The sequence below is a fragment of the Haliotis rufescens genome, unplaced genomic scaffold, assembly GCF_023055435.1.
Source record: "Haliotis rufescens isolate VD_foot unplaced genomic scaffold, xgHalRufe1.0.p SCAF_2, whole genome shotgun sequence".
Classification (NCBI taxonomy): Eukaryota; Metazoa; Mollusca; class Gastropoda; order Lepetellida; family Haliotidae; genus Haliotis; species Haliotis rufescens.
The window spans coordinates 38,581,292-38,605,882 of NW_025963890.1; the positions used below are offsets into that span (position 1 = coordinate 38,581,292).

Below are 24,591 nucleotides of genomic sequence, written 5' to 3' on the forward strand. Positions count from 1 at the left end.
TGTGCACACAACCAAACATGTCTGTACACACGACGACAGAAGACAATTATCAGGCTAAGTAACATTTTTCAATAACTAATCACTTTGTTTTCTCCTCTGTTACTATTCTATGATAAAAACTGCTGATTGCTTTTTCATTGCCTCTCAGTATATTTTTCTGGGAACCATTTACACTTCTTACAGTTGTAGGACAGGCAACAAAGTTATAAACTCAATCGAAACTGAAAGTTGGTCATGTCGGAAACATGTATGCGAGTTGCGAGGCTTACTTGGCAGGGTTGCTTAGTGGTTAAATTGTCCACTCGCCACGTTGAAGATCTGGGTTCGATTCCCATTACTATTAGTCCGATATGTAAACCTATTCTTGGTGTCCCCTGTAATGTTGCTGGATTATGCTAGCGGCGGCGTAGAACCGTATTCAGTAACAACATGGAGGTAACACGTCGTTGGACAGGTCCCCAGCAACATATGCTGGTCGTAAGGTGCGGCTTAATGTATCGGGGGATCAGGCTCTGTAACATGGGTGATTGGGCGTCATCGTGTCCAAACTGTGCGGGGCGATGCTCATGATATCAATCACGGGTTTGTCTGGCCAAGACTCGAATATTAATTACGGGCCGACGTCATATAGCTTGTGGTGTTACAGAGCAGACAACAGTGTAGAGCAAATGTGATCATTGATACAATCCTTGCCATCATGATTTATTCCCTTACCTAGTCTGTACATCTTCTTGTAGGAGGTCCCGCCCGCAAATCATCGCCAGAGCTTCGACAGCGGGCGAGGGAGTCTGACCCCAGAGGCTGCGGCCCGCAATGCTCAACAATACAACGCCATGCTTCCAACGCCCTGTCCCCGTTCAAAATTTAACCGGCTCAACTCTCGAGAATCTGTTCCTCCCGAATCCCCGCCAGCGACCGTCAACGAGCAGACGACTGTCGTAGATGTGGAGCAGACTATTGGAAGCAACCAGCAGAGCGGCGAAGGCAGCAAGCACACAACTGTAGCAGACGTGGAGCAGAGCGGCGAAGGCAGCAAGCACACAACTGTAGCAGACGTGGAGCAGAGCGGCGAAGGCAGCAAGCACACAACTGTAGCAGACGTGGAGCAGAGCGGCGAAGGCAGCAAGCACACAACTGTAGCAGACGTGGAGCAGAGCGGCGAAGGCAGCAAGCACACAACTGTAGCAGACGTGGAGCAGAGCGGTGAAGGCAGCAGAGTTTGGGATGAGTCGTGGTGTGATACCGGGGACGAGACAAACTCAGCCTATGATTCCGATGTTCTGTCCGCGTATGTGGCAGTGGTGCAAACAGACGAGGAAGATTTGAATGAGGAAGAAGAAGAAGAGAAAACGGAGGAAGAAGAACTTCAATCTGATCGTAACGAAATGGGCCTGAAGAGCCTTTCACCTCCACCAGCAGTGTTCACAAATCCTTCCTTCCCTTCACTCCATGTCGGGTTAAAGCAGGGCTGTGGGGATCCAGGAAATGAATACTACTGTACTAAACTTTGATCGTACTAACTGTTGGCGTTCCCCATCGCCCACCCACTGCAAGTCCACCTACTTTAAGCATGGTCACGCCGTCACATTTCAAAGCGGCATTGAAACAAACGCACTCACTTTAAGCATGGTCACGCCGTCACATTTCAAAGCGGCATTGAAACAAACTCACTCACTTTAAGCATCGGCTACACGTTTCCAGTGCACGACACTATAATATCTTCAACACGATGACTGATCTGTTGTGTCAGGCTTTGAATTTATGCTGTCAGTGGATTGCAAGCCAGATCGGACTATTTTGACCAATGTTTCTCAGGTCGTTACACGTGGAATCAGTATGTGTTCTCGAGGGGCTTCAGGTTTCATCGATCCGCGATGTTTGTTGTACAATGTTTACTAAATACAAAGATCGTAGGACGACTCACGTGCTTCTAACTACTGCTCGTTCCGCAAAACCGATGTGACCCAAAAGTTTAATCACAGAAATGTGTTCGGAATGTCGTCTTAATCAATGGTGCCTGATGACATTAAAATGTAAATCATACACCGGTTTGTCGTTCCAACGAGCAATCTCAGCGCTACAACCAGTACTGCTTTGCATCAATATAGTCGTAGCTAAGATCGCTTTGTCAAACGTGCTCAGGTCCAAACAGACTGTGTCATTACGTGAAAGACAAGGGCCCATACATTTCGAATATAATCCAGGACACAATGGAATGAGTGTTAATGTTATTTTCACATTATCCATGCACGACAGTCACTATTCATCCCATTACCAATTCTGGTACTATTTCAACATGTTGATAATCACGTAGACTTTTAGTTATTGTTCTTATTTCCATTTTACTTAGTATGTACATGTTTCAAGGTTGCAGAGTACGGTATCCGACAACAACGTTCCTTCGTTGTATTCCACATTAATCGATTTTTGTCATGTTTTTATTATTATTTTATTTTTTATTTGAGCTGCTTTCACACAATTAAAAGACAAAGACTTTGGGATAATTGGGTCTGTTTGTGTTATTCGTTGATATAATGTATCTAGTGATACTGTAACAGTGCTAAAATTGCTATATTTTATTCAACTTTTTGTGAAATTCGCCTTCAATTCATAAGTTGTCGGTTAACCATTTAAGACCTGTTGGTACATACTAGCGATAAGAAATTGCATTACAACATCTGGCACTTCAGATTTACGCCGCCACAATCAGGTCGGTGGGCGAGACTTTAATTACATGTTGAATAACAACTGGTAGTGGTCAGCGCGTTCGGCACTTACCAGTGTACCGTTATCAGCTATTTAGCGTCAACTGACCAAACTAGAAAATTGAAAACGCGAAACCAAACAAGAGCTGAGAGATTCTATCGGCATTTATAATCTTCTGTTACTCAACTTTCCAAACTGACCGTCGGCTTTGGCTATTAACAGACCAAACCCATCATACAAAATTGTATAACATGTCCAGTCTTCATTAGTCCAAAGTCTCAAATTTCAAACTGGACATGCACGTGTAGACTTGCCTTCAGATTAACAAAGGAGGTCTCAGGTATAAATATAGGGGGAAATCGACTGTTAGTCATTCCTGCTTTGCCTGAGAACCTCTCTCTGTTTGTCTTTGAAGGTAAGTCACTTTTACTTGTTACTTTGCCATTTAGGTTGAACTTGCTTAAAATTGTTTTTAATTTTGTATGAATATCATGCTTGAACAATGAACTTATACTCTATGTATTCGAAATGCCGTGCGAATCTAAGCTGCATATTATTCAAGTTTTACTGACACAAATTAACAACAGTAATTTATATGCGTGCGTCGCATGTAGAAATATTACTATTCCACAATCAGCGTTCGTATCCCACATGTTTATTTATCGGGTTAAAACTACTAGGCAAATACATTTGTAATTATTAATCACAGGTGTCGTGGATGCTTTATAATTATCATGTTTCAATGTGAATAGCGTGCATTATAATAATGTATGAATTATTTGTCCATGTATCGGTAGGACCAGTATTCATATGTGTGTCGTGTTATTTACCTTATTGTATGCTGTATCGTTAGTAGAGTGGTTTTATAATGCAACAACATTAAATGCGTCAATATGCATTAATATGATCCAGTTACTCGATATAATTTACGTTATGTATATTTGTTTGCGTTCTTATGCCTGATAAATACCGTTCTAGAATATAACTTATATCCTATGTTCATGCATCAAATATATTCTTTATATACAAAACCAGATCAGTGCAAGTACAGCAAAGTATATTATTCTTATCTGTAGCCAAAAATATATTTCTCATTAGGTAACTACTTTGTGAGGGCATATCACTAGACTACAATACTTGAACGTAACTTTTTGTTCTAGATAAATGCACGCAAATTAAGCAATGCCTGATAAATTTATGTTTTCCAATTTATGCATATTATTTCCATTCGGTAAGATAAATGGACGCTGTATAGAATATCTCAGGTACTATACTTTTAGCATAATTTGGACGCTACAGATAACGTAGTAGTTTTATGTTGTAGAATAGTTATAATGAAACAGGCTTTCCTATAGCAGTGTTTATATTCATTTCTAAATTACAGTTCACAAGCAATTTCTCTGTTTGGCGAATGGGCGATCTTTATGTTCCAAAGGGCAATAACTCTCCTTTTGAAATGGTGTAAGCGACGGTCCAAACTGTCGCTTCCGGTCTGGTTCCCGGATCAATGCGCGCTGCGACAACTACTGACATGTAGAGACGGAGCCAAGCTAAAGAGTTATCCTGTTGCACCTTCGTTCAAAAACGGTGGTTTACAACTGAATATTTTTAACTAGCACATATTTTGTAGTGATTATTAGTTATAATATCAACATTTGTTGAGTCTTCATCTACAAGACGAATTGTCACTTTGGAATATAGCGGGAAAAACGTCATGAAAAATGGTATATTGCCACGGTATTTTCTACGTCAGAAAACAGCGAGGCATTCTGTCAGTCTGGGCGAACATATTGCATCGATGAAATAATGCAAACTCATTTTATTTATCAGCCTTTGTGTTATTTCCCACAACAATTCAAGCATTCAAATCTCAACAAATACTACCATGGACTTCAATTTAATAAAATTTGTGATACGCAAACATTTGCAGCACACAGACAACTTTGACAGGCCTTTACCAATGATCTATATAGTAAGTATTCATCCGCGCCTTTACAAATATTTTACGAATAAATATAGTTCAAAATAATAAAACAACTGATTTTAAATGTTACTTTTTATATCAAAATTAAAGTTGCATCTGGATATTTGAATTTATATTATTTTTTTAGAAATAGGCCAAATGAACATCTACCATGCATCTATTAGATCTAAGCACTCAGTTACTCAGTTGCAATATACATGTACATACCAGTCATCATACATTGAAATAAGAGATTTACCCATATTATTCTGCCCCTTATAACACGTGTCCCACCATTAAGTGCTCTGAGTCATAACAGGTGTTAATTAGTTGATCCATCATTTCTTACAGAATTCTGATACTCATGCTCTTAAAATAGTAGTTAATTACCGAGATGTGTCCTAACAAACAACAAATCATACTGACTACCCCACAAAATGTGTATGATGCATAAATAGATCTAAATCATAGTTTTATCTTCTTGTTTTAGTAACATTTTATTTATTTTAATGTTGACAAATTATTTCCCATACAAACCAACACACTATCATGCTGTATCTAAGTATCCTGATTTTCATTCAACAGTACTTCAAGACACCTGTAGTATAAAGTATATTTTGTAGATATTATTATCATATAGCAAATATGAATTTTATATGAAAATATGAATATGAAAGTTTATCATCAAATCTTCTGATGGTTAAATAAATGCAAATTAAACCCCACAGTCATTCCATGTAGATAAATGGATTTATTTATGTTATTTGTTTTTGCATATAACAGATTATACTTACATATGTTACAGTCAGTGTCTATAATCAGACCCAATATTTATTTTGACTGAATATTTCAGTCAATATGCATATTGACTGATTCACTCAGGTAAGGTATATTTTTCTTAAATTTTCATTCATTTATTATTGCCTGAAAAATAGGACCGGATTTTAGACAGACTGGCTGAAATGAATAAGACTGCATAATTTAAATGTCCTCAATTTAATTTGTATCTATTTTGATCTTATCAAGATCAAAGTAACTTATGTAAGAAATTAAAAATGTTTTCACTATGAATTGATTGATTCTCCAAACCTGAAAGAATACCAGTCCCTTTTTTATGTTACTTATCTTTATCAGCATAAAATTCAGTTCAGAAACAGATGACAGCTAAAAAGTCATGCATGTGTAATCAAATACTAGTAGACATGCACAAGTGTGCCAAGATATTAAATAAAATAATTAGAGTCATTGTGCAATGAAGATATCTTTTGGTGTGAAGAGAAAAAAGAAAAAACATTAATAATTTGTTTATGTTGGAATTTGAAACATCAGTTTAGAACAAGGAAACATAAAAAAGCAAGGCCTAATGAAGTTAAGAATCAGCTTTATCTGTGTCACAATCATATGATTATTGTCAATGCAAACTGGATGCAGACACTGCATTGTTCCTACAATCAACATTATAGAAATTAGCAATAAGTATGAATATACTGTTTTATTTTTAAAAAATGTAGTTTGTACTCTTGAATATGTATTTTAACTAACATGTAGGGTCCTCTGTGTCTGAATTTTTTTAAGGCCAAAATAATATATATCTTTCATTGATCATATTGAAATATAATCATGGTAGTATTTGGCAACAAACAGATACCGTTCATATACATAAAATCCTTGTATACAAACATGCACCATAACCCTTAAATATCAAAACAGATTTCAGTGATTTCCATTTCTTTTATTTTGAACATTGTAACATGATATCTAGTTTATGACGTAATTTTACAGTGCCTGTTACTCTTACAATTTCTTGAGAACATTCCTCATTGCTCTCTGTTATATATCTGACAAATACTTACATGTGTTGCTGTCAATATTCACAACATTGAGGCTACGGGCAACGTTGCATGAGACCTTCACATTTCGCGTACCGTATCGCCTCACCGTTGTACATACTGAAATGCATGCATATGATGTAGCCTGCTCGGCGATGCTACAACATAGATATAGGAACGTATACAAAATCTACTTAATTTTCATATTCATACATCAAGGGCAACACTTTCAGTACCGATTGCAAAACGTCAACAAAGCGACCTGGGATGAACGATCAGCTGATCTCAACGCATCGCTTCGAACGCCTATCTAGTGGATAACTATACAATATAATCAGTCGTGGTCATCGTGATGTATCATTAAATCAAGGAACATTTATTTCCGGACATGGCAATAGATAAATCATTGTTTAGGCGAAAAGATATGCTGTCCACACACGAGCGTGACCGTTGCCGACAAAGGTGAAGGTTATACTAGTTAACTGTCTATAGGCGTCATAGTAACATGTAGTGCTCGTATCGCGCATACCACATGCGACGTCAGTTTAAGGTTGGACCGTCCGGGTCAGCGCACCTAGCGGGTTAGTGAAGGGAAGATAAATTGAAAAAGATCGCCCATTCTCCAATTAGGTTCATAAACATTCACAATAGAATATACGTTCACTAATAATCAGTTTTAATTCATATATATTTCAAGTTTCAAATACGGTGTTCATTCATGTGTGATTTGTATAAGCTCGGCCCGCATAGCGCGGCATGCACAGGCGGCACTGTTACATAACGGCGCACTCACCAGCGCTCGGCAGTGACGTCACGTACCGTATTTAACCATTTTGCGCATAGCTGTTATATGAATTTAGTATAGTGTATTCAGTCATTGAATGCAGCTCCCAGTATTATTTACCGTATTAAATCTTGTATTCACTATTGAACTCTGGAGTGAACACCTGAATCAGCTATAGTTCATGACGTCACATGTACCGTATTTAATGTAAAATAAGTTATTAGACATGTCATTGTTCAAGAAAGGTGTTGTTATAATCTTTCATATGAATGCTTTTTGTAAGCATTGTTCAGATGTTATTTATGAGTACCTTAAATATATATATCAAACATTATGAGTAATTATCAATGAGTAATTTAATTTGAATTGATTATAATGTCTGCATTATATCAAATGTTCACTGCTATGATATAAATGAATATCCAATGAGTTGAGCTTACACTTTACACTTTGTTATTATTTTAAAATGGTATTTTAATTATAAATGTGTTACGTAATCTTATGCAATGTTATATTAGGCTGTAACTTGAATAGGTACTGAGACGTCTCTGAAGTTAATGCATTGTTCTCAAAGTGAGATCACATAACAAGCAATTGTTTATTAACTCATGCCTATTATATAACAAAGAATATCTTAACAGTTTTTGTATCACTGCTTAATTATTTGTCTGATTATGTCTTTGTGTTTGATTATGAAGGAGATTGTCAGATTATGTCTATATGCTTGATGATGAAGAAAACATTTAATAAAGAATTCCTGCTTTGCCTGAGAACCTCTCTCTGTTTGTCTTTGAAGGTGTGTTGATCCCGTGGCTAATTCCCCGAAAGCATTCTAGGTTTTGATCAGTTTTAGTGTAAAAACTAACTCTGTTTCAATACAATACCGTTGTTATATGAATACATAGAACGACATCTCACTCAAGTGCAACTTGGGTTTCAGCTACTGACGGTGATTTATTTTTAAACTTGGTGTATTTCTCTAGGGACAGTCTTACTGCAGGCTAGGTTTTATCCTTTTACAATAAAAGCGACAAAACCCTTTCTATATTCATATGAAATCTCTGCCAAAAGCAGAGTCAATTGTGAGTGAGTGAGTATGGTTTTACGCCGCTTTTAGCAATATTCCAGCAATATCACGGCGGGGGACACCAGAAATGGGCTTCACACATTGTACCCATGTCGGGAATCGAACCCGGGTCTTCAGCGTGACGAGCGAACGCTTTAACCACTAGGCTACCCGACCGCCCCTGTCAATTGTGAGATTCCGACTATATCATGAGCATGTGTTTATGAATCCCTATCAAACACTGACGATACAGCATTGAGAGGAGGGTTTTACGAGTGTTTTCTTCGATAGGAGATATAACATAACATTTGTATGTTTCAGACGATTTATTTTACACAAGAAATGTTTCAGGGAAGCCAAGAGAGATTTGACGACCGCCATGTTTGTTTTTCGAATACTTATGGCGAAAGGGTGTAGATGGGTTTTCTATGGAAGGAGGAGAAGAACACTCAATCGGTGTAATAATAACAACTAAAGAGATACTTAAAATTAAGTATCTTAATGGAGAATTCACGTTTGATGTTGTAGTTGCATCTTCCCGACGCAAGGGAGATAACTGACTATTAAAGTCCAGTTTCCACCCTTGACGAACTAGGCTGGAATTATGGAGTTATATTTCGACTGGACTAACGAGACTGGACTGCATAGTCCAATCAAAATCGAGTAACGAAATCGACATCGGGTTCGTAAACTGCCGTCCAGATTTCTGTCGATTGCAGGATTTGCAAAGAATATGTACCGTCAACTTTGCTTCAGATCTTTTCATGTTTTTAATTCGGGTTTCATTACAATATAGTTATTGATTATCGATCAGATCTTCTTGACTGTGCGCCGCCATTTTGTTTGAAACAAATGCAAATGATATGAGAGGTGGAATCTGATTGGTCAGTTGGAGGAACATAGGAGGGACATAACTTGTAGTAGCCACTGGTGGCGCGACGATAGCGCCCAGAAGTTCCAGCCTAGTTCGGAAGGGTAGAAACTGAACTGTTACAGTCAGTTAACTCCCTTGGCTCGGGAAGATGTGGTAGCAAAGTGAGCTGTGTCTGAAGTAAGGAGTTGTTTTAGCAACAACACACAATCCGTTATATTTAAGGAACGGAGATTTAAGAGAATATTCCACCTCTTAGAACACATCTGTGACATCATTCTATTGTTTAAACGCTCCGTGATATTTAAGAAATGGGCAGCTGTTTGTCCATGTTACATTATCTTGAACCAACCTTTCAATTAATTTACCAGACCATCATGATGGACATTATATTAGACAAGCACTGTATCCTATATTTACAAGCAAAATGTGACTGTAAAATCTCACCTGTGACACCTGCGTGGTTTTCTTTATATTTTGACAAGTGAAAACGTATGTATAGTGGGGTTTGAACCTGCATCGTTTGATTTGAGGACGTCTAATTGTCTACCCCTGGTACGCCGACACATAGGGGTACGGTGGGAAATTAACTATTAAATAGTTTCATATATTTGCATAACCGTTATATTTGTTGTTTAACACCGCTCTCGGCAATATTCTAGCTATGTGACGCGGTCTGTAAATAATCAAATCTGGAAGAGACAATCCACTGATTGATATCATGAGCATCGCAATGGGGATACGATGGCATGCATCAACCAAATCAGAGAGCCTGACCAACCGATCGCCTCTTACGACAAGCATAGTCACCTTTTACGTCAAGCATGTCTGGTTGAAGAACTATTCTAACCCGAATCTTCACGGGAAGCATAATCCTTAAAAGCTCAAAAGTAATATGTATATAATATTGTGTCACAGCAGGTTACAGCAATGTTCATAGTTAAAGCAACTAGATTAACCTTTGAAGAGAAAAAATATCAGGCAAACATCTATATCCCTGTTCAGGGCACTATATGTCTTATTATCCCCCGTCAGCACCATTTACAACCTGCAAGCGATTGATATGTCACATTCCGTTTGGCTCCAAATGAGAACGATAAATTGCAAAATAACTCAATATCTGCTTCACACTGATAGAAATCATACACCTTAAAAATCAACTGTTTCACATCAGCTGAGTAGCGCATCTTGTCAGTCAATAACGACGTATACTATGTAGCACGTGCAGTACGTGTTTGCGCTGTTTCTTCTACCGTTGTTACCCCCTCCGTTCAAGATGTTACTTCTGCACAGAGCAACATGATAATTTCTTAGACAACCTTTTCCAGTGATGGGACTACAAATAACAAACAGCAGATATTGTTAGGTACAGGGTATACGTTGCCGTGTACCGTATTGACATTAACTAGACTATTCCCGAATTTGAGTTATTTTGCAATTCATCGTTCTCATTTGGATCCTAGACTGTATGTGGGAAGAGCTCGGCATGCCATTAACTTTCAGATAGTGGTTTTCAACCGGCCTGTGACAGCAGCCTTGGAGATGACTATATCCACAGAGGGTTTGCGGGATATAAATAGGTGTTTTCTTTAGGGAAAGGTCTTGCTTCGTTGCTAGGTAATACTTCAGAGCTCGCACTGGGCGCACACGTCTCTCAGGAGGGTCCATATGCGCCTAGAGCTGCGGTGGAATATTGCCGATGACCTAACGGGCCTCTGGCCATGTTCTTATTTTGGGCATTGTGGGAGAGCTCGAAGAGTGATCCTACTCCAATCCGGTGAGGGAGGGAGGAGAAGTCAATGTCTTGGAGCTCAAACATAGAAGCAAAAACGCAGTCTTGCAAACACAGGAACGCGTTATTGGTCAGTAAACAAAACTATATACCCCTGTATATAGGTTCTCTACTTACATACAGGAGGTATAAAGTTTTATTTCATAACGAGTTCCTGTGCATCATGCTGGATGACCGATCCTAAAGCCTCGATCGTTCCATGTCTGAAATTCTTCTCCTGGCGTAGATGTCGCCGACAATCTGCTTCCATGGGAATAGTTGCTTCCATGTGACTCAATCCCCTTCCTCTTCGCCACTGTCCGAATTTGTGACATCGGCTGTCATAGATGTCGGAGGAGGAAGGTCTCCAAGACCAAGGCGGTAGTCTTTGAGAAACCGGAAGCCTGAATTTTGCATTCCGTACTATACGTCCGATTGTGGCTGACGGATCAGATCGGAACGTACTGGGAGCTGGAGTGGCGCTGCCACGGATAGGCAATCGGGTGTCCGAACAAATACGAGGGGTGTTCATTAAAGACTTCCCCTGACCCACTTAGTGTTATCATATTTGGTTGAAATTTCACATGTGTAATGATACATGTATCTATGGGTTATGTCTGAATTTGCAGCACCGAACTATTAATCTTACCACTTTTACAGGTGTTATGATCGAGTAGGGTGTGACAATGGAGCCAGTAGAATACCGAGCAGTGATTAGGTTTTTATATCTGAAAGGTCGCACACCAAAAGAAACTTTCGATGAAATGAAACTTATGGGGAAGGGGCCCCATCATATGACGTTGTTAAACACTGGCATCGCCAGTTCAAGTGTCCCAAGTAGTCTGTTGTCGTACCTCGGAGATAGACTCCGACATCAAAGTCCTGACGGATTTGGTCACCGACGCCGTGATGGAGGCTTGCGTGGACTCAACCACGGATGACATTAGTAGTCGACAGGTGATGGGAAGGTCCGGTGGGCAACAGGTGCGGAGTTGCTCGTCAACCCCACCACAAAGCGACACCGCCGTATCCTTCCTAACAACTCGGGGGCACGCCAGTGACCTATGATTGTACGTTCGAATCCCGCCTCGCCCCGATTATTTTTCTAGGTGTGTTAGCACCATACCCTTGTTCGTGGGTTTCACCACAATACTTCACTTCAGGCTTTCCTCAAACATTAAGCTGACACGACGTGACGTAGCTGGAATACTGTTCACAGCGGCGTTAAGTTCTACTCACTCACTCCGACAACCCTGTCACCAACTCCTGCGATACGTGCTTCCCCGTGGGGCACTTGGTTGACGCCTTCCCCGGCTATACCGCCTTCCTTGGTCTTCTTCGAAGGCGACGACGCAGCAACGCCTTCCCATGCCGTACACAGTATTTATGAAGGACGAGACGGATACTCTGGCAAATTGTGAATATCGAGAAGTGAAAGTGCAAAGCCCTGTTCGACAGAGAAAAGCCGTATACGTGGAGCTTCGATCGTCCTGAACAGGTTTTCGGGAGTTGTAGAGTGTTCACACAAGTAAGAAGTGACGTTTCATGCCGTGTGCGAAAGCCTTTTTGCACACGGCACGGCTTGCCGAAGGGACGACATTCTTGGTTGGCCTGGGATTTTATCGAAAAAAAATAATGTCCCTGGAAATTCTTAAAAAATAATAATTATGCCTCAGGCTCTTGAAAGAATAAATTGCCTGCCTATTGTTGTTGCAAGGTGATTTTTCTCAAAAATAAATTCAGGCTCATAGTTTCAAATGTAATTAATATCTGGTTCTGTAGTTGAATTTTTTTTTTAATATTTCTAATCTTGATGCGGTACACCCTTGATTGGCGGGCGTGGGTCCGTGGGGTGACAGCATGAGCGGATTTACTACGGTAGGGATGAGTACATGGGAGTGACACCAAGAGCGGATTTACAACAGTATACCCTTGATTGGCGGGGATGAGTGAATGGGGTTGACAGCAAGAGCGGATTTACAACGGTATACCCTTTATTGGCGGGGATGAGTGCATGGGGGTGACACCAAGAGCGGATTTACTATGGTATACCCTTGATTGGCGGGGTTGGGTCAGTGGGGGTGTCGGTGTCAGTGAGTGCAACACAAAGAGTGGATGTACGGCAGTATACCCTTGATTGGCAGGGGTGGGTCAGTGGGGGTGTCGGTGTCAGTGAGTGCAACACAAATAGTGGATGTACGGCAGTATACCCTTGATTGGCGGGGTTGGGTCAGTGTGGGTGTCGGTGTCAGCGAGTGCAACACAAAGAGCGGATGTACGGCAGTATACCCTTGATTGGCGGGGGTGGGTCAGTGGGGGTATCGGTGTCAGTGAGTGCAACACAAAGAGTGGATGTACGGCAGTATACCCTTGATTGGCAGGGGTGGGTCAGTGGGGGTGTCGGTGTCAGTGAGTGCAACACAAATAGTGGATGTACGGCAGTATACCCTTGATTGGCGGGGTTGGGTCAGTGGGGGTGTCGGTGTCAGCGAGAGCAACACAAAGAGCGGATGTACGGCAGTATACCCTTGATTGGCGGGGTTGGGTCAGTGGGGGTGTCGGTGTCAGTGAGTGCAACACAAAGAGCGGATGTACGGCAGTATACCCTTGATTGGCAGGGGTGGGTCAGTGGGGGTGTCGGTGTCAGTGAGTGCAACACAAATAGTGGATGTACGGCAGTATACCCTTGATTGGCAGGGGTGGGTCAGTGGGGGTGTCGGTGTCAGTGAGTGCAACACAAAGAGCGGATGTACGGCAGTATACCCTTGATTGGCAGGGGTGGGTCAGTGGGGGTGTCGGTGTCAGTGAGTGCAAAACAAAGAGTGGATGTACGGCAGTATACCCTTGATTGGCAGGGGTGGGTCAGTGGGGGTATCGGTGTCAGTGAGTGCAACACAGAGAGTGGATGTACGGCAGTATACCCTTAGTATACCCTTGATTGGCAGGGGTGGGTCAGTAGGGGTGTCGGTGTCAGTGAGTGCAACACAAAGAGTGGATGTACGGCAGTATACCCTTGATTGGCAGGGGTGGGTCAGTAAGGGTGTCGGTGTCAGCGAGTGCAACTCAAAGAGTGGATGTACGGCAGTATATCCTTGATTGGCAGGGTGGGGTCAGTGAGGGTGACGGTGTCAGCGAGTGCAACACAAAGAATGGATGTACGGCAGTATATCCTTGATTGGCAGGGGTGGGTCAGTGAGGGTGACAGTGTCAGTGAGTGCAACACAAAGAGTGGATGTACGGAAGTATATCCTTGATTGGCAGGGTGGGGTCAGTGAGGGTGACGGTGTCAGCGAGTGCAACACAAAGAGTGGACGTACGGCAGTATACCCTTGATTGGCAGAGGTGGGTCAGTGGGGGTGTCGGTGTCAGTGAGTGCAACACAAATAGTGGATGTATGGCAGTATACCCTTGATTGGCGGGGGTGGGTCAGTGGGGGTGTCGGCGTCAGTGAGTGCAAAACAAAGAGTGGATGTACGGCAGTATACCCTTAGTATACCCTTGATTGGCAGGGGAGGTTCAGTGGGGGTATCGGTGTCAGTGAGTGCAACTCAAAGAGTGGATGTACGGCAGTATACCCTTGATTGGCGGGGGTGGGTCAGTGGGGGTGTCGGTGTCAGTGAGTGCAACACAAAGAGTGGATGTACGGCAGTATACCCTTGATTGGCGGGGGTGGGTCAGTGGGGGTGTCGGTGTCAGTGAGTGCAACACAAAGAGTGGATGTACGGCAGTATACCCTTGATTGGCGGGGGTGGGTCAGTGGGGGTGTCGGTGTCAGTGAGTGCAACACAAAGAATGGATGTACGGCAGTATACCCTTGATTGGCGGGGGTGGGTCAGTGGGGGTGTTGGTGTCAGTGAGTGCAACACAAAGAGTGGATGTACGGCAGTATACCCTTAGTATACCCTTGATTGGCAGGGGTGGGTCAGTGGGGGTGTCGGTGTCAGTGAGTGCAACACAAAGAGTGGATGTACGGCAGTATACCCTTAGTATACCCTTGATTGGCAGGGGTGGGTCAGTGGGGGTGTCGGTGTCAGTGAGTGCAACACAAAGAGTGGATGTACGGCAGTATACCCTTAGTATACCCTTGATTGGCAGGGGTGGGTCAGTAGGGGTGTCGGTGTCAGTGAGTGCAACACAAAGAGTGGATGTACGGCAGTATACCCTTAGTATACCCTTGATTGGCAGGGGTGGGTCAGTGGGGGTGTCGGTGTCAGTGAGTGCAACACAAAGAATGGATGTACGGCAGCATATCCTTGATTGGCAGAGGTGGGTCAGTGGGGGTGTCGGTCTCAGCGAGTGCAACACAAAGAGCGGATGTACGGCAGTATGCCCTTGATTGGCGGGGGTGGGTTTGTGAGGGCAACAAATATAGTAGTTTTTAGATATTATACCCACGTGATATATCAAACCAATGCCAACATAAGGCTTCCACAACAGATGTGTCATTAGATTATATTGTGACAGGTATGAATCACCAGGTTTGTAGTCCTGTGATATGATCCTTCAGCTCAGATTGTTTTATGAGTTTATTGTTTAAACTTATATATCAATGACAATGTCATTATTTCCTTACAATATTACTTATTGTGTATGCTCTCGAGGTTTAACAATAGAATTACTACTTGTGTAATGTGTATATGTGTACATGTTTATCCTGAAACTATTACAGATTCATGTGTTTCAGGTTATCTGGTTGCAAGACAAAGGAATTAAAGAGCCATTATCATACCTCCATGTCAGAATGATGAGATCTGATTTGTCTACGTGATCTTGATCAAATACTGTGTATCCCACCTTGGAGAGGAATATTTCTCAGGCGGTGATTGATTGTTGATTGTTTCTGGTTGTTTAACGCAGTACTCAGCAATATTCTACCTGTATGACAGCGGCCTGTAAACAATTGAGTCTGAACCAGACAATCCAGTGATTGATATCATGAGCATCAATCCACGATACAATGACATGCATCAAACAAGTGAGCGAGTCTGACCACCCGATACCGTTAGTAGCCTCTTACGACAAGCACAGTTGCCTTTTAAGGCAAGCATGGTTTGCTGAAGACCTATTCTACCCGGATCTTCACGGGTGAATAATTGCTTATTCCCCACCACCAGCTATACAGGTTGTACATGGATTTCTGAGAGGCAGAATATATCCCTTATACCTGGCTTCCAAGCAAGAAGCTGCACCCCTTTTCCGAGTCAGTGAAAGTCACGTGACATAGCACAAGCTAACCTCAGCTCAAACAGCTGTTCTCTATCAATTTTGAATTTGTTTTAATTATTTCACAATGTCATAGTAAAACATGTCAGTAAGATAAATTCATTATAGCAGGATCACTTGGGGTACATGGGGTTTCATGCGTCCCTCAATTAGCACCTACACAGTTCCAGTCACATTATACTGATTCAGCAATACTCCGCAGCCAGTTGAGTCTGTGATGACCCCCCCCCCCCCCCCCCCCCCCCCCACCACCCCCCAAAAAACACACACACTAGAAATAGAAATAGTTTATAATCTTTTTATTTTCAACAATGACGACAATCAGTTGACTTGCACTTTTTTGGCATCATAGCAAAATATCTGACGATGGTGGTTTTGAAAAAAAGCTACAATGATTTGTAAAATGGAAAATGTGCAAAATGGAAGACTGTAGAAAATTATTTCAAACCATTGAACCTTGACAGTGGACAGTGTAGAACATACTGGTAAACAAACAACACCTAACAATCTGTTATGAATGAATCTGTGCCATCTCTCTGATAGATAACAAATAATTATCAGAACCATTTCCCTTAGAATAGTCATACCATTAAAATACTTCTAGAATAAAATAGAAATGATATATTTCAGACATGAATGTACAATGACACAAGAACAATCATTTCAAACAAAATATTAAAATATATTTCTAATAACATGAACATCTAATTCAATTTTTTTTTCGGAAAGCCATCCTAATGTTGAAAATATTCAATTACATAATTGACTAGACATGTAAATCACATCCCATGCAATTGTTGAGCGAGAGTGAGAGGAAGAACCTGTTGACTGTAACATTTTTACGAAGCAAAATAATCTAACATGATCATGACATACTAAAGAGTAAGAGCACTGACACTTTATTGGGTCCTGACGTTTCTGTTTGCTTCCCCTGTTGGCATCACACACAATCTCATTAAAATCAAATCTTAGTTCTCGCTTCCGCTAAACAAAGATCTGAGGACATCCCATTATGGGTCATGTCAGACCGACCTTGCGCGAACTTTGACCAGCCAATGGATTGACCAATCAGAGGGGAGCTTTCTCGTGCTTTTCGGCACTAATTTCAAATTGTCGACTACGCTTCGAAATATATTTTGACAAATTCTCGGTTACAAATTTGATACCTGAACAAAAGAACTTTCTGGAATGGCTAATGGATGTTCTAGGCTGTATGGATTCTGTCGTTTAACCCGTAACTATCGTTCAGAATACCCCCTGTTCAAGTTTTCGAGGTTGCATGATTAGAAATCACATTTCGACTGTCACTTTCATAATCTGATAAGCGAAGCTCTGATTAGTCGGATGAAAGGTCGTTTTGACGTGACCCCTAATGGGATGTCTTCAGATCTTTGTTTAACGGGAGTGAGAACTAAGGTCTGATTTTAATGAGATTGGCATCACACAAAGACAAAAGCAACTGTGACCACACAAATTTACTGACAGATGAACGTTAATAGTTTTACTCTGCTTTGTATATATTCAGTAATATCATTTGTGTTCGCGTGATGTCGCAGGAAAGATTGAAGTAGTGTGCTGAAAACCTAGAAACAAGCCAAATCTGGGATTCAAACCCACAATTATAGGTTCCTAGCACCCAAAGGGAAGCAACTCTGGACAGCATAATTTGCCACCCAAGATGACTGAGACAAGATGCCTCCTCATTCTTTTGATAAATCTCTGGATTTGATTCTGAGGAATTCTGTCCCATTTCTCATGCAAAGCAGCAGTCAGTTCATTAAGCGTATGGACAGGTGGTTCTCTTTGTCGAAAAGACGGCTTAAAATGGGACAGAATTTATCAGAATCAAATCCAGAGATTGATCCAAAGAATGAGGAGGCGTCTTGAAGCAGTTGTTCGGGTTCAGGGAGGTTACACAAGACATTGATGGAAAGTCAATATTTGGACTTTCATGACATTGTGAACCAGAAGTGTGCATGATACTGACGGTTAAGTCTGTGCAACAAAAGTGACATTCGTAATTTCTTTGGATGAAATAAAGTCATTTTCCAAATCTGTAACATCTTCTAAAAAACACACATTATTTCATGGTAATCTTGGCTATGTTCCTCCTCAACCCTTTCTTTTCACTAAATAATTTATTTGGTACGGAAATCTTTTACACATTTCATGCACTAGTTCATTAAAGTTGCTCAGTCAGAGAATATACGGGTGTTGCCTAACTAATTTCCATGTGTATATATCTGTCATGGGGAATAGAAGCAATGAAACACTTCCCCATTTATTGTGTAAAACACAAAGGAAAAGCTAATAGATTAAACATCCTACAGGGTCTATGTTCAACTCAATTAAACACCAGCACACTACACATGTGAAGGTAGAACTGAAGAGTCATGTATTTCTAAAAGGTCGCAATGTTCTCAACACCAGTAAGAACATGATCACAGATACTTTTGCCTTCTGAATATAATTTCAGTTATGAAAGAAACAGAATTACAGAAAACATTTTTTTCTTCTTTTCTTAATTTTTAAACCAACCAACAGGCCACAAACACTTAGTTTATTGCTATTTAAGTACTTTCTGGTTAGACAATTCACACACTATGGAGACTATACCTACAAAACAAACATAATCAGCAGACCAAGGAAAGCAAAATTAACAAACAATAACATAACAATGATAATATGTATATCACACTGCTGTGAAAAACAATATGGATAGTGTCAGCATGTTTAAAATACACGATCCAAACTCATGGGATGCTTGCAAGGTAACATGACACATGAAAACGTTGGTTGGTTGGTTTGTTGTTTAACGCCGCACTCAGCAATGTTCCAGCTATATGACGGCGGTCTGTGAATAATCGAGTCTGGACCAGGCAATCCAGTGATTGATATGATGAGCCTCGATCCACGCATTTGGGATCGATGACATGCATCAACCAAGTCAGCCAGTCTGACCACCCAATCCCGTTAGTCGCCTCTTACGACAAGCACAGTCGCCTTTTTACAACAAGCATGGGTTGGTGAAGACCTATTCTACCCCAGATCTTCACAAAACATTTTGATTTCGCTGTACATGTTTATGAACATTATTCTGTCGTGTATTACTTACTGCAAATGCTGTTGAATAGTGATTTGTAAGTGATATGAATTATTCAAATGATTTAACATAGTTCTTATAAAAACTTGACGGAATGTCTGAAACAAGGAGTTGAGCCAGGGAGGAACAATGGCAGTGCTAGTACAGTGGCATTATCTTTACAATGGCGATGCAACTTAATGGGGATCACAAAACAATATGCAGTGACCTTGACCCTTGACATGCATGACCTTAAAAACAGGTATACAAAGGTGGTTACATTCCACCAAATATGTCTGTAATTATCACAATGTTTGTGGGCGAAGGTTCAGAAATCATCACATCCAGAGCTTTCACCAACATGTTTGTTTTATGTTGTTTAAACGCCGCACTCAGCATTATTCCAGCTATATGACGGCAGTCTGTAGATATTTGAGAAAGGACCAGACAATCCAGAGATTGACATCATGAGCATCGTTCCATGCAATTGGAATACGATGACTGCATCAACAGTCAGCGAGCCTGACCACTCGATACCGTTAGTAGCCTCTTACGACAAGCATGGGTTGCTGAAGACCTATTCTACCCTGGATCTTCACAGGCTTTAAATGTTAAAAATCAGGGTTTTTATACAACGGACAGAAGCGATCGCTCTGACAATGAAATGCTGCTGTCAGATTTCAGATTCTTAATATTTACAAGGACAAAAACCAGGCCAAGATTATTTACTTTAAGTTTATCACCTACTGATCTAGAGAACACTTTTGCTGATTACTACTGTAATACTACGCATTGTATTTTTAAATACATACCAACCAAATTTTTCACTATTAAAATCAACGAATAAAAGTCTGTCCCGAGGCAAAAATACGACCCTGGTGTAAAATGAATTCATTGTGCACACAGACAAAAAAATTGTTTGATACCACAGAATTATTGCAGCTAAATGACAGTGTCCTGTATGTAATCCTGACCAGACAATCCAGTGACTGACAGTTTGACCATCGATCCACACCGTCAAGGTGCAGTGACTGCAGCTTCTTAATGAACATGATATGTTTTTGCGACCTGACAACATCCGAATTTATGTGTTTATTTATCTATCTGCTGCCAGTCACCACAAATCATAAACACGGACATTGAAAGGAATGGGGCTCAACCAGCTTCAATCACAGTCATTACCGTAATTACGTGGGCAGACGATTGTGTGTTGGGTTTCACCAAAGTGGTACACAACCTCCTCCAATGTTACCACAAAACAGCTCCTCACTCACTCAAAGAAAGATCAAACATGAATACACTGACAAGACATAGTTGGTATATCTTCCTAGCAATAAGCTGTTAAAACATTTAACATATGACGGCCAAAACAGCGTAAATGTATTTCATATTTCAAGACAGGAAACAATAACGGGGTGAGTGCGTCAGGTTTAACATCACTTTCAGCAAATATTGCAACGATGCCAGGACCGGGGACATGGGCTTCACATAGTGTACACGTGTGGGCAAACAAACCTGAGTGCAGTTGTACAGAGTGATCTTAAGTGCTGAAGTGATCGGAACTCCCATAGTTTAACATAGACTTATGACAGTCGTAGTGCTAAGGTTGTTTTGTACAATGTCATCCTGGTGTTTTGGCGCAACCTCAAAATGAGGCAAACATGGTATTTTACAGAAACAGACAAATGTTCTATAAATCAATGAGGCAGACTGAAAGTGGTTTCTGCAAGTGTTGTATTATCAATTATGATAAATACTGAAGTTCATTACAAAAATACATACTAAATGATAGCACTACATGAAGCTATTACATCAGGTTTAACTTTGTGGTGATATTATGCAGTTAATGACAATGTGTTTATGTTCATGATTATGAATAATACTTCAGTGATTATGAATATATTGCCCGACTCTACCGGGTACCCGCTGTTCGTCTCAGGAGATAGGTACAAAATGTCTGATTTGGCATTATATTTTTACTATAGCTCCGGCAAAATGTATTTAGATACATGTATTAAACAATCTGGTCATCCATACACTGAAGTTGGCTTAAGGTATATCTTTACTCAACTACATGAAAAGTGGGTGCATAGTCAGAAAGAAATGCCAACAATGGTGACTTGTAGTGTAATCATAAAGTTCTAGATAACTTTTTGTCATTAAACAATACATCACGTCACTAACCACGGGTCCGGGTACCCGGGTCCTACTCAGTACCCACACAACCCGAGTACCTGCGTTACGAGCCGCAGTCCTAGTCGTGTCACTATAAAATCTTGGAATATCAAAGCATGTATACCTATTTCTTAAAGCTCCTGTGATTGAGAAACTCACTTGAGTTAAATGGTATCAAACAAATATGTGACACCGAATTCCAGGCCTGTGATTGGCTACTCCATGGTGATGACCTAAGGATAGATTATGACAGACTTCTTTCCTGACGATACAAATGTCATATTTGGGATAACACTTTCTCAGTAAAGTACCGAATCTAGTTCCTTTTTTTCGATCCCACACTGCCAGAGTGAAGTACCTTATCACCAGCACACAAAGTCAACGATCTAACCCACTCAGCCACCGAGGCTTCAACATAAATGAAAGTTTGACAACTTGTAGTCTAGATCACATACTATGTGTACCCCTCTGACAAGTGACACAGCTCCCATGGCCGAAAGCTATGAATACACAATTCAATAGTTTATTGCCACCAACTTGGTCCCTACAAGTGCCGGATGCAGGTGAAATTGCAACTTGTATCCCGTGTGAACAAACTCGAGTAACAAATGGTCGGACGTGATGAGCTGCCAATTTTTGGTATTGGCTTGTAGATATTCCCCGCATGTCCCAGGTTGGTTTCAAGTTGAAATATGGCAGAAGATAATCGTGGTCCAGAGACAAAGCCAAGTTGATGTGACTTGTTGATAGAAGCGTTGCCCCTGTAAGTCAGAACCAGCACCCTCTCCCACTTCTTCATCTTCCTGAGGCAAGAGCGCCCACTAGCCTTTTTATCAAAGGTTTGTTTCCAAATTGCATTACGAAATCAACTACCGTCCAGATTTTCCAAATCTTTTCATGTTTTTTATCAGGATTTTATTACAATATAGATCTTGATTATTGATCAGATCATCTTGACTGGTGGCCGCAATTTTGTTTGAAGCAAGTGAAAGTGATATGAGAGGTGGACCCAGACATCTTCTGTATAAACTGATGGTGTCTTCGGGACAATCACAGACAAGTCAGTTGATCCTGGTGATCAGAGGTGTCCGAAGTGTATGAACCATTGGAAGATCCAAGCCCCTCATCTCCTTCTCCCAGAATATTCCTCTCATCCTTGCATGCCTTCCCTTCAGGAATGGAAATCTTCTTTTCAGTAATGTCTGATGGTATTTGGGGATTTCTTGATTCTTGTAGAGAGGTGTATGGATTTTCTGGTTGTGTTTTTAGTGTGTTGACATCTTCATATGAATGATTCTCTCCTTGTTGAGACGTATATGGGACTTCTGGCTGAGTTTTCAGGGCAGTGACATCTTCACATGACTTGTTTCCTCTTGGGAGTGACTGGTATTGGTTCTCCAAAGTTGGAACTTTCAAACCCTCATAAAAGTTGTCCAAACTGAATGCTGCCATTCCATGACCACCTTCATGTATCACATTGTCTGCTAATGGCCGACGCCAGTTAGACACACCTTGCAGACAATCTCCCTGTCTTGCATTCTCAACAAACATGTCTTCCTGACAAAGTTCATCAGCTTCAGACTTGTCCGCTTCCTCATCTGGGACAAAACCTGGATTAACACCCTTTCCTTTCTCAACTTCTCCTTCCCTGTTAGCTGCTATGACATACTCATCGTAACCCTGGTTGTTGAAACTCTCCTCATCCAGAGACCCATAAGAATCGTCCCACGGATTGTCTATAATTGGATCGGTAAGACACACCACGGGAAGGCAGTCCATGATGAGAGGCGGAGGTTCACCGGCACTACCGCTGGTGTCAGCCACCTTGGAGTAGTCCTGGGGGAGGCTGATGGCACTCTGGGGCTCTGACCCAGAGCCTCGCTTAGCTTCCTCCTCCTCATCCACAGGTTCAAACTTGGGCTGGAACTGACTGGATGGAGAGAGAGGGGAGGGACTCTGATCATCTCCAGTCAGACTGCCACGCCCACTGTCCACACTCAGCTGTCGATAGGTGTGTAGGTTGGTCTGTAGGAAAAACTTAAACAGATTAATTAATCTCTGTCTTCAGATCCGTCAGATATGGCATAGCCTATTTTAAAATGATCATTATTTTCATAACATTGGGGAGGTAGGTACATTATGAAGCATTAGCAGGGAAGAGTCAAGTAGCCCTACCATGGATACTGTTGGATATTTTAGAATACAGCAGTAGGGACCAAACTTTTTTATTACATTTTCCAATTCCAATTCAGAAACATATCAGAGAGTGGAGTAGTATATAGCTATGTATCAGAGTGGAGCAGTATATAGTTATGTATCAGAGTGGAGCAGTATATATCTATGTATCAGAGTGGAGCAGTATATAGCTATGTATCAGAATGGAGCAGTATATAGCTATGTATCAGAGTGGAGCAGTATATAGCTATGTATCAGAGTAGAGCAGCATATAGCTGTGTATCAGAGCGGAGCAGTATATAGCTATGTATCAGAATGAAGCAGTATATAGCTATGCATCAGAGTGGAGCAGTATATAGCTATGTATCAGAATGGAGCAGTATATAGCTATGTATCAGAGTGGAGCAGCATATAGCTGTGTATCAGAGCGGAGCAGTATATAGCTGTGTATCAGAGTAGAGCATTATATAGCTATGTATCAGAGTGGAGCAATATATAGCTAAGTATATCAAAGTATGTATCAGCGTGGAGCAGTATATAGCTGTGTATCAGAGTGGAGCAGTATATAGCTATGTATCAGAGTGGAGCAGTATATAGCTATGTATCAGAATGGAGCAGTATATAGCTATGTATCAGAATGGAGCAGTATATAGCTATGTATCAGTGTGGAGCAGTATATAGCTGTGTATCAGAGTGGAGCAGTATATAGCTATGTATCAGAGTGGAGCAGTACATAGCTATGTATCAGCGTGGAGCAGTACATAGCTATGTATCAGGGTATGTATCAGAGATGAGCAGAACATAGCTATGTATCAGCTTGGAGCAGTATATAGCTATGTATCAGGGTATATATCAGAGTGGAGCAGTACATAGCTATGTATCAGCGTGGAGCAGTACATAGCTATGTATCAGGGTATGTATCAGAGCGGAGCAGTACATAGCTATG

At 41.1% G+C, this 24,591-nt stretch overlaps 2 protein-coding genes across 8 annotated transcripts in view; one reads left to right on the forward strand and one right to left on the reverse strand.

Moving 5' to 3' along the window:
* The window catches only part of LOC124126336 (leukemia inhibitory factor receptor-like), a 46,123-nt gene extending 43,619 nt beyond the window's left edge, over positions 1–2,504 (forward strand). For both annotated transcript variants that reach the window (XM_048399934.1, XM_048399936.1), the window contains one exon: positions 738–2,504. In XM_048399934.1, coding sequence (XP_048255891.1) covers positions 738–1,511 — 774 coding nt within the window. In that variant the 3' untranslated portion in view covers positions 1,512–2,504. The remainder of the gene's footprint in view (positions 1–737) is intronic.
* A 17,268-nt stretch (positions 2,505–19,772) lies between these two features.
* Positions 19,773–24,591, reverse strand: part of LOC124126338 — a 96,615-nt gene continuing 91,796 nt past the window's right edge. For 5 of the 6 annotated variants that reach the window (XM_046489748.2, XM_048399937.1, XM_046489747.2 and 2 more), the window contains one exon: positions 19,773–23,507. In XM_046489748.2, the coding sequence (XP_046345704.2) occupies positions 22,521–23,507 (987 nt within the window). In that variant the 3' untranslated portion in view covers positions 19,773–22,520. The remainder of the gene's footprint in view (positions 23,508–24,591) is intronic. The other variant, XM_046489746.2, reaches the window with a different exon arrangement.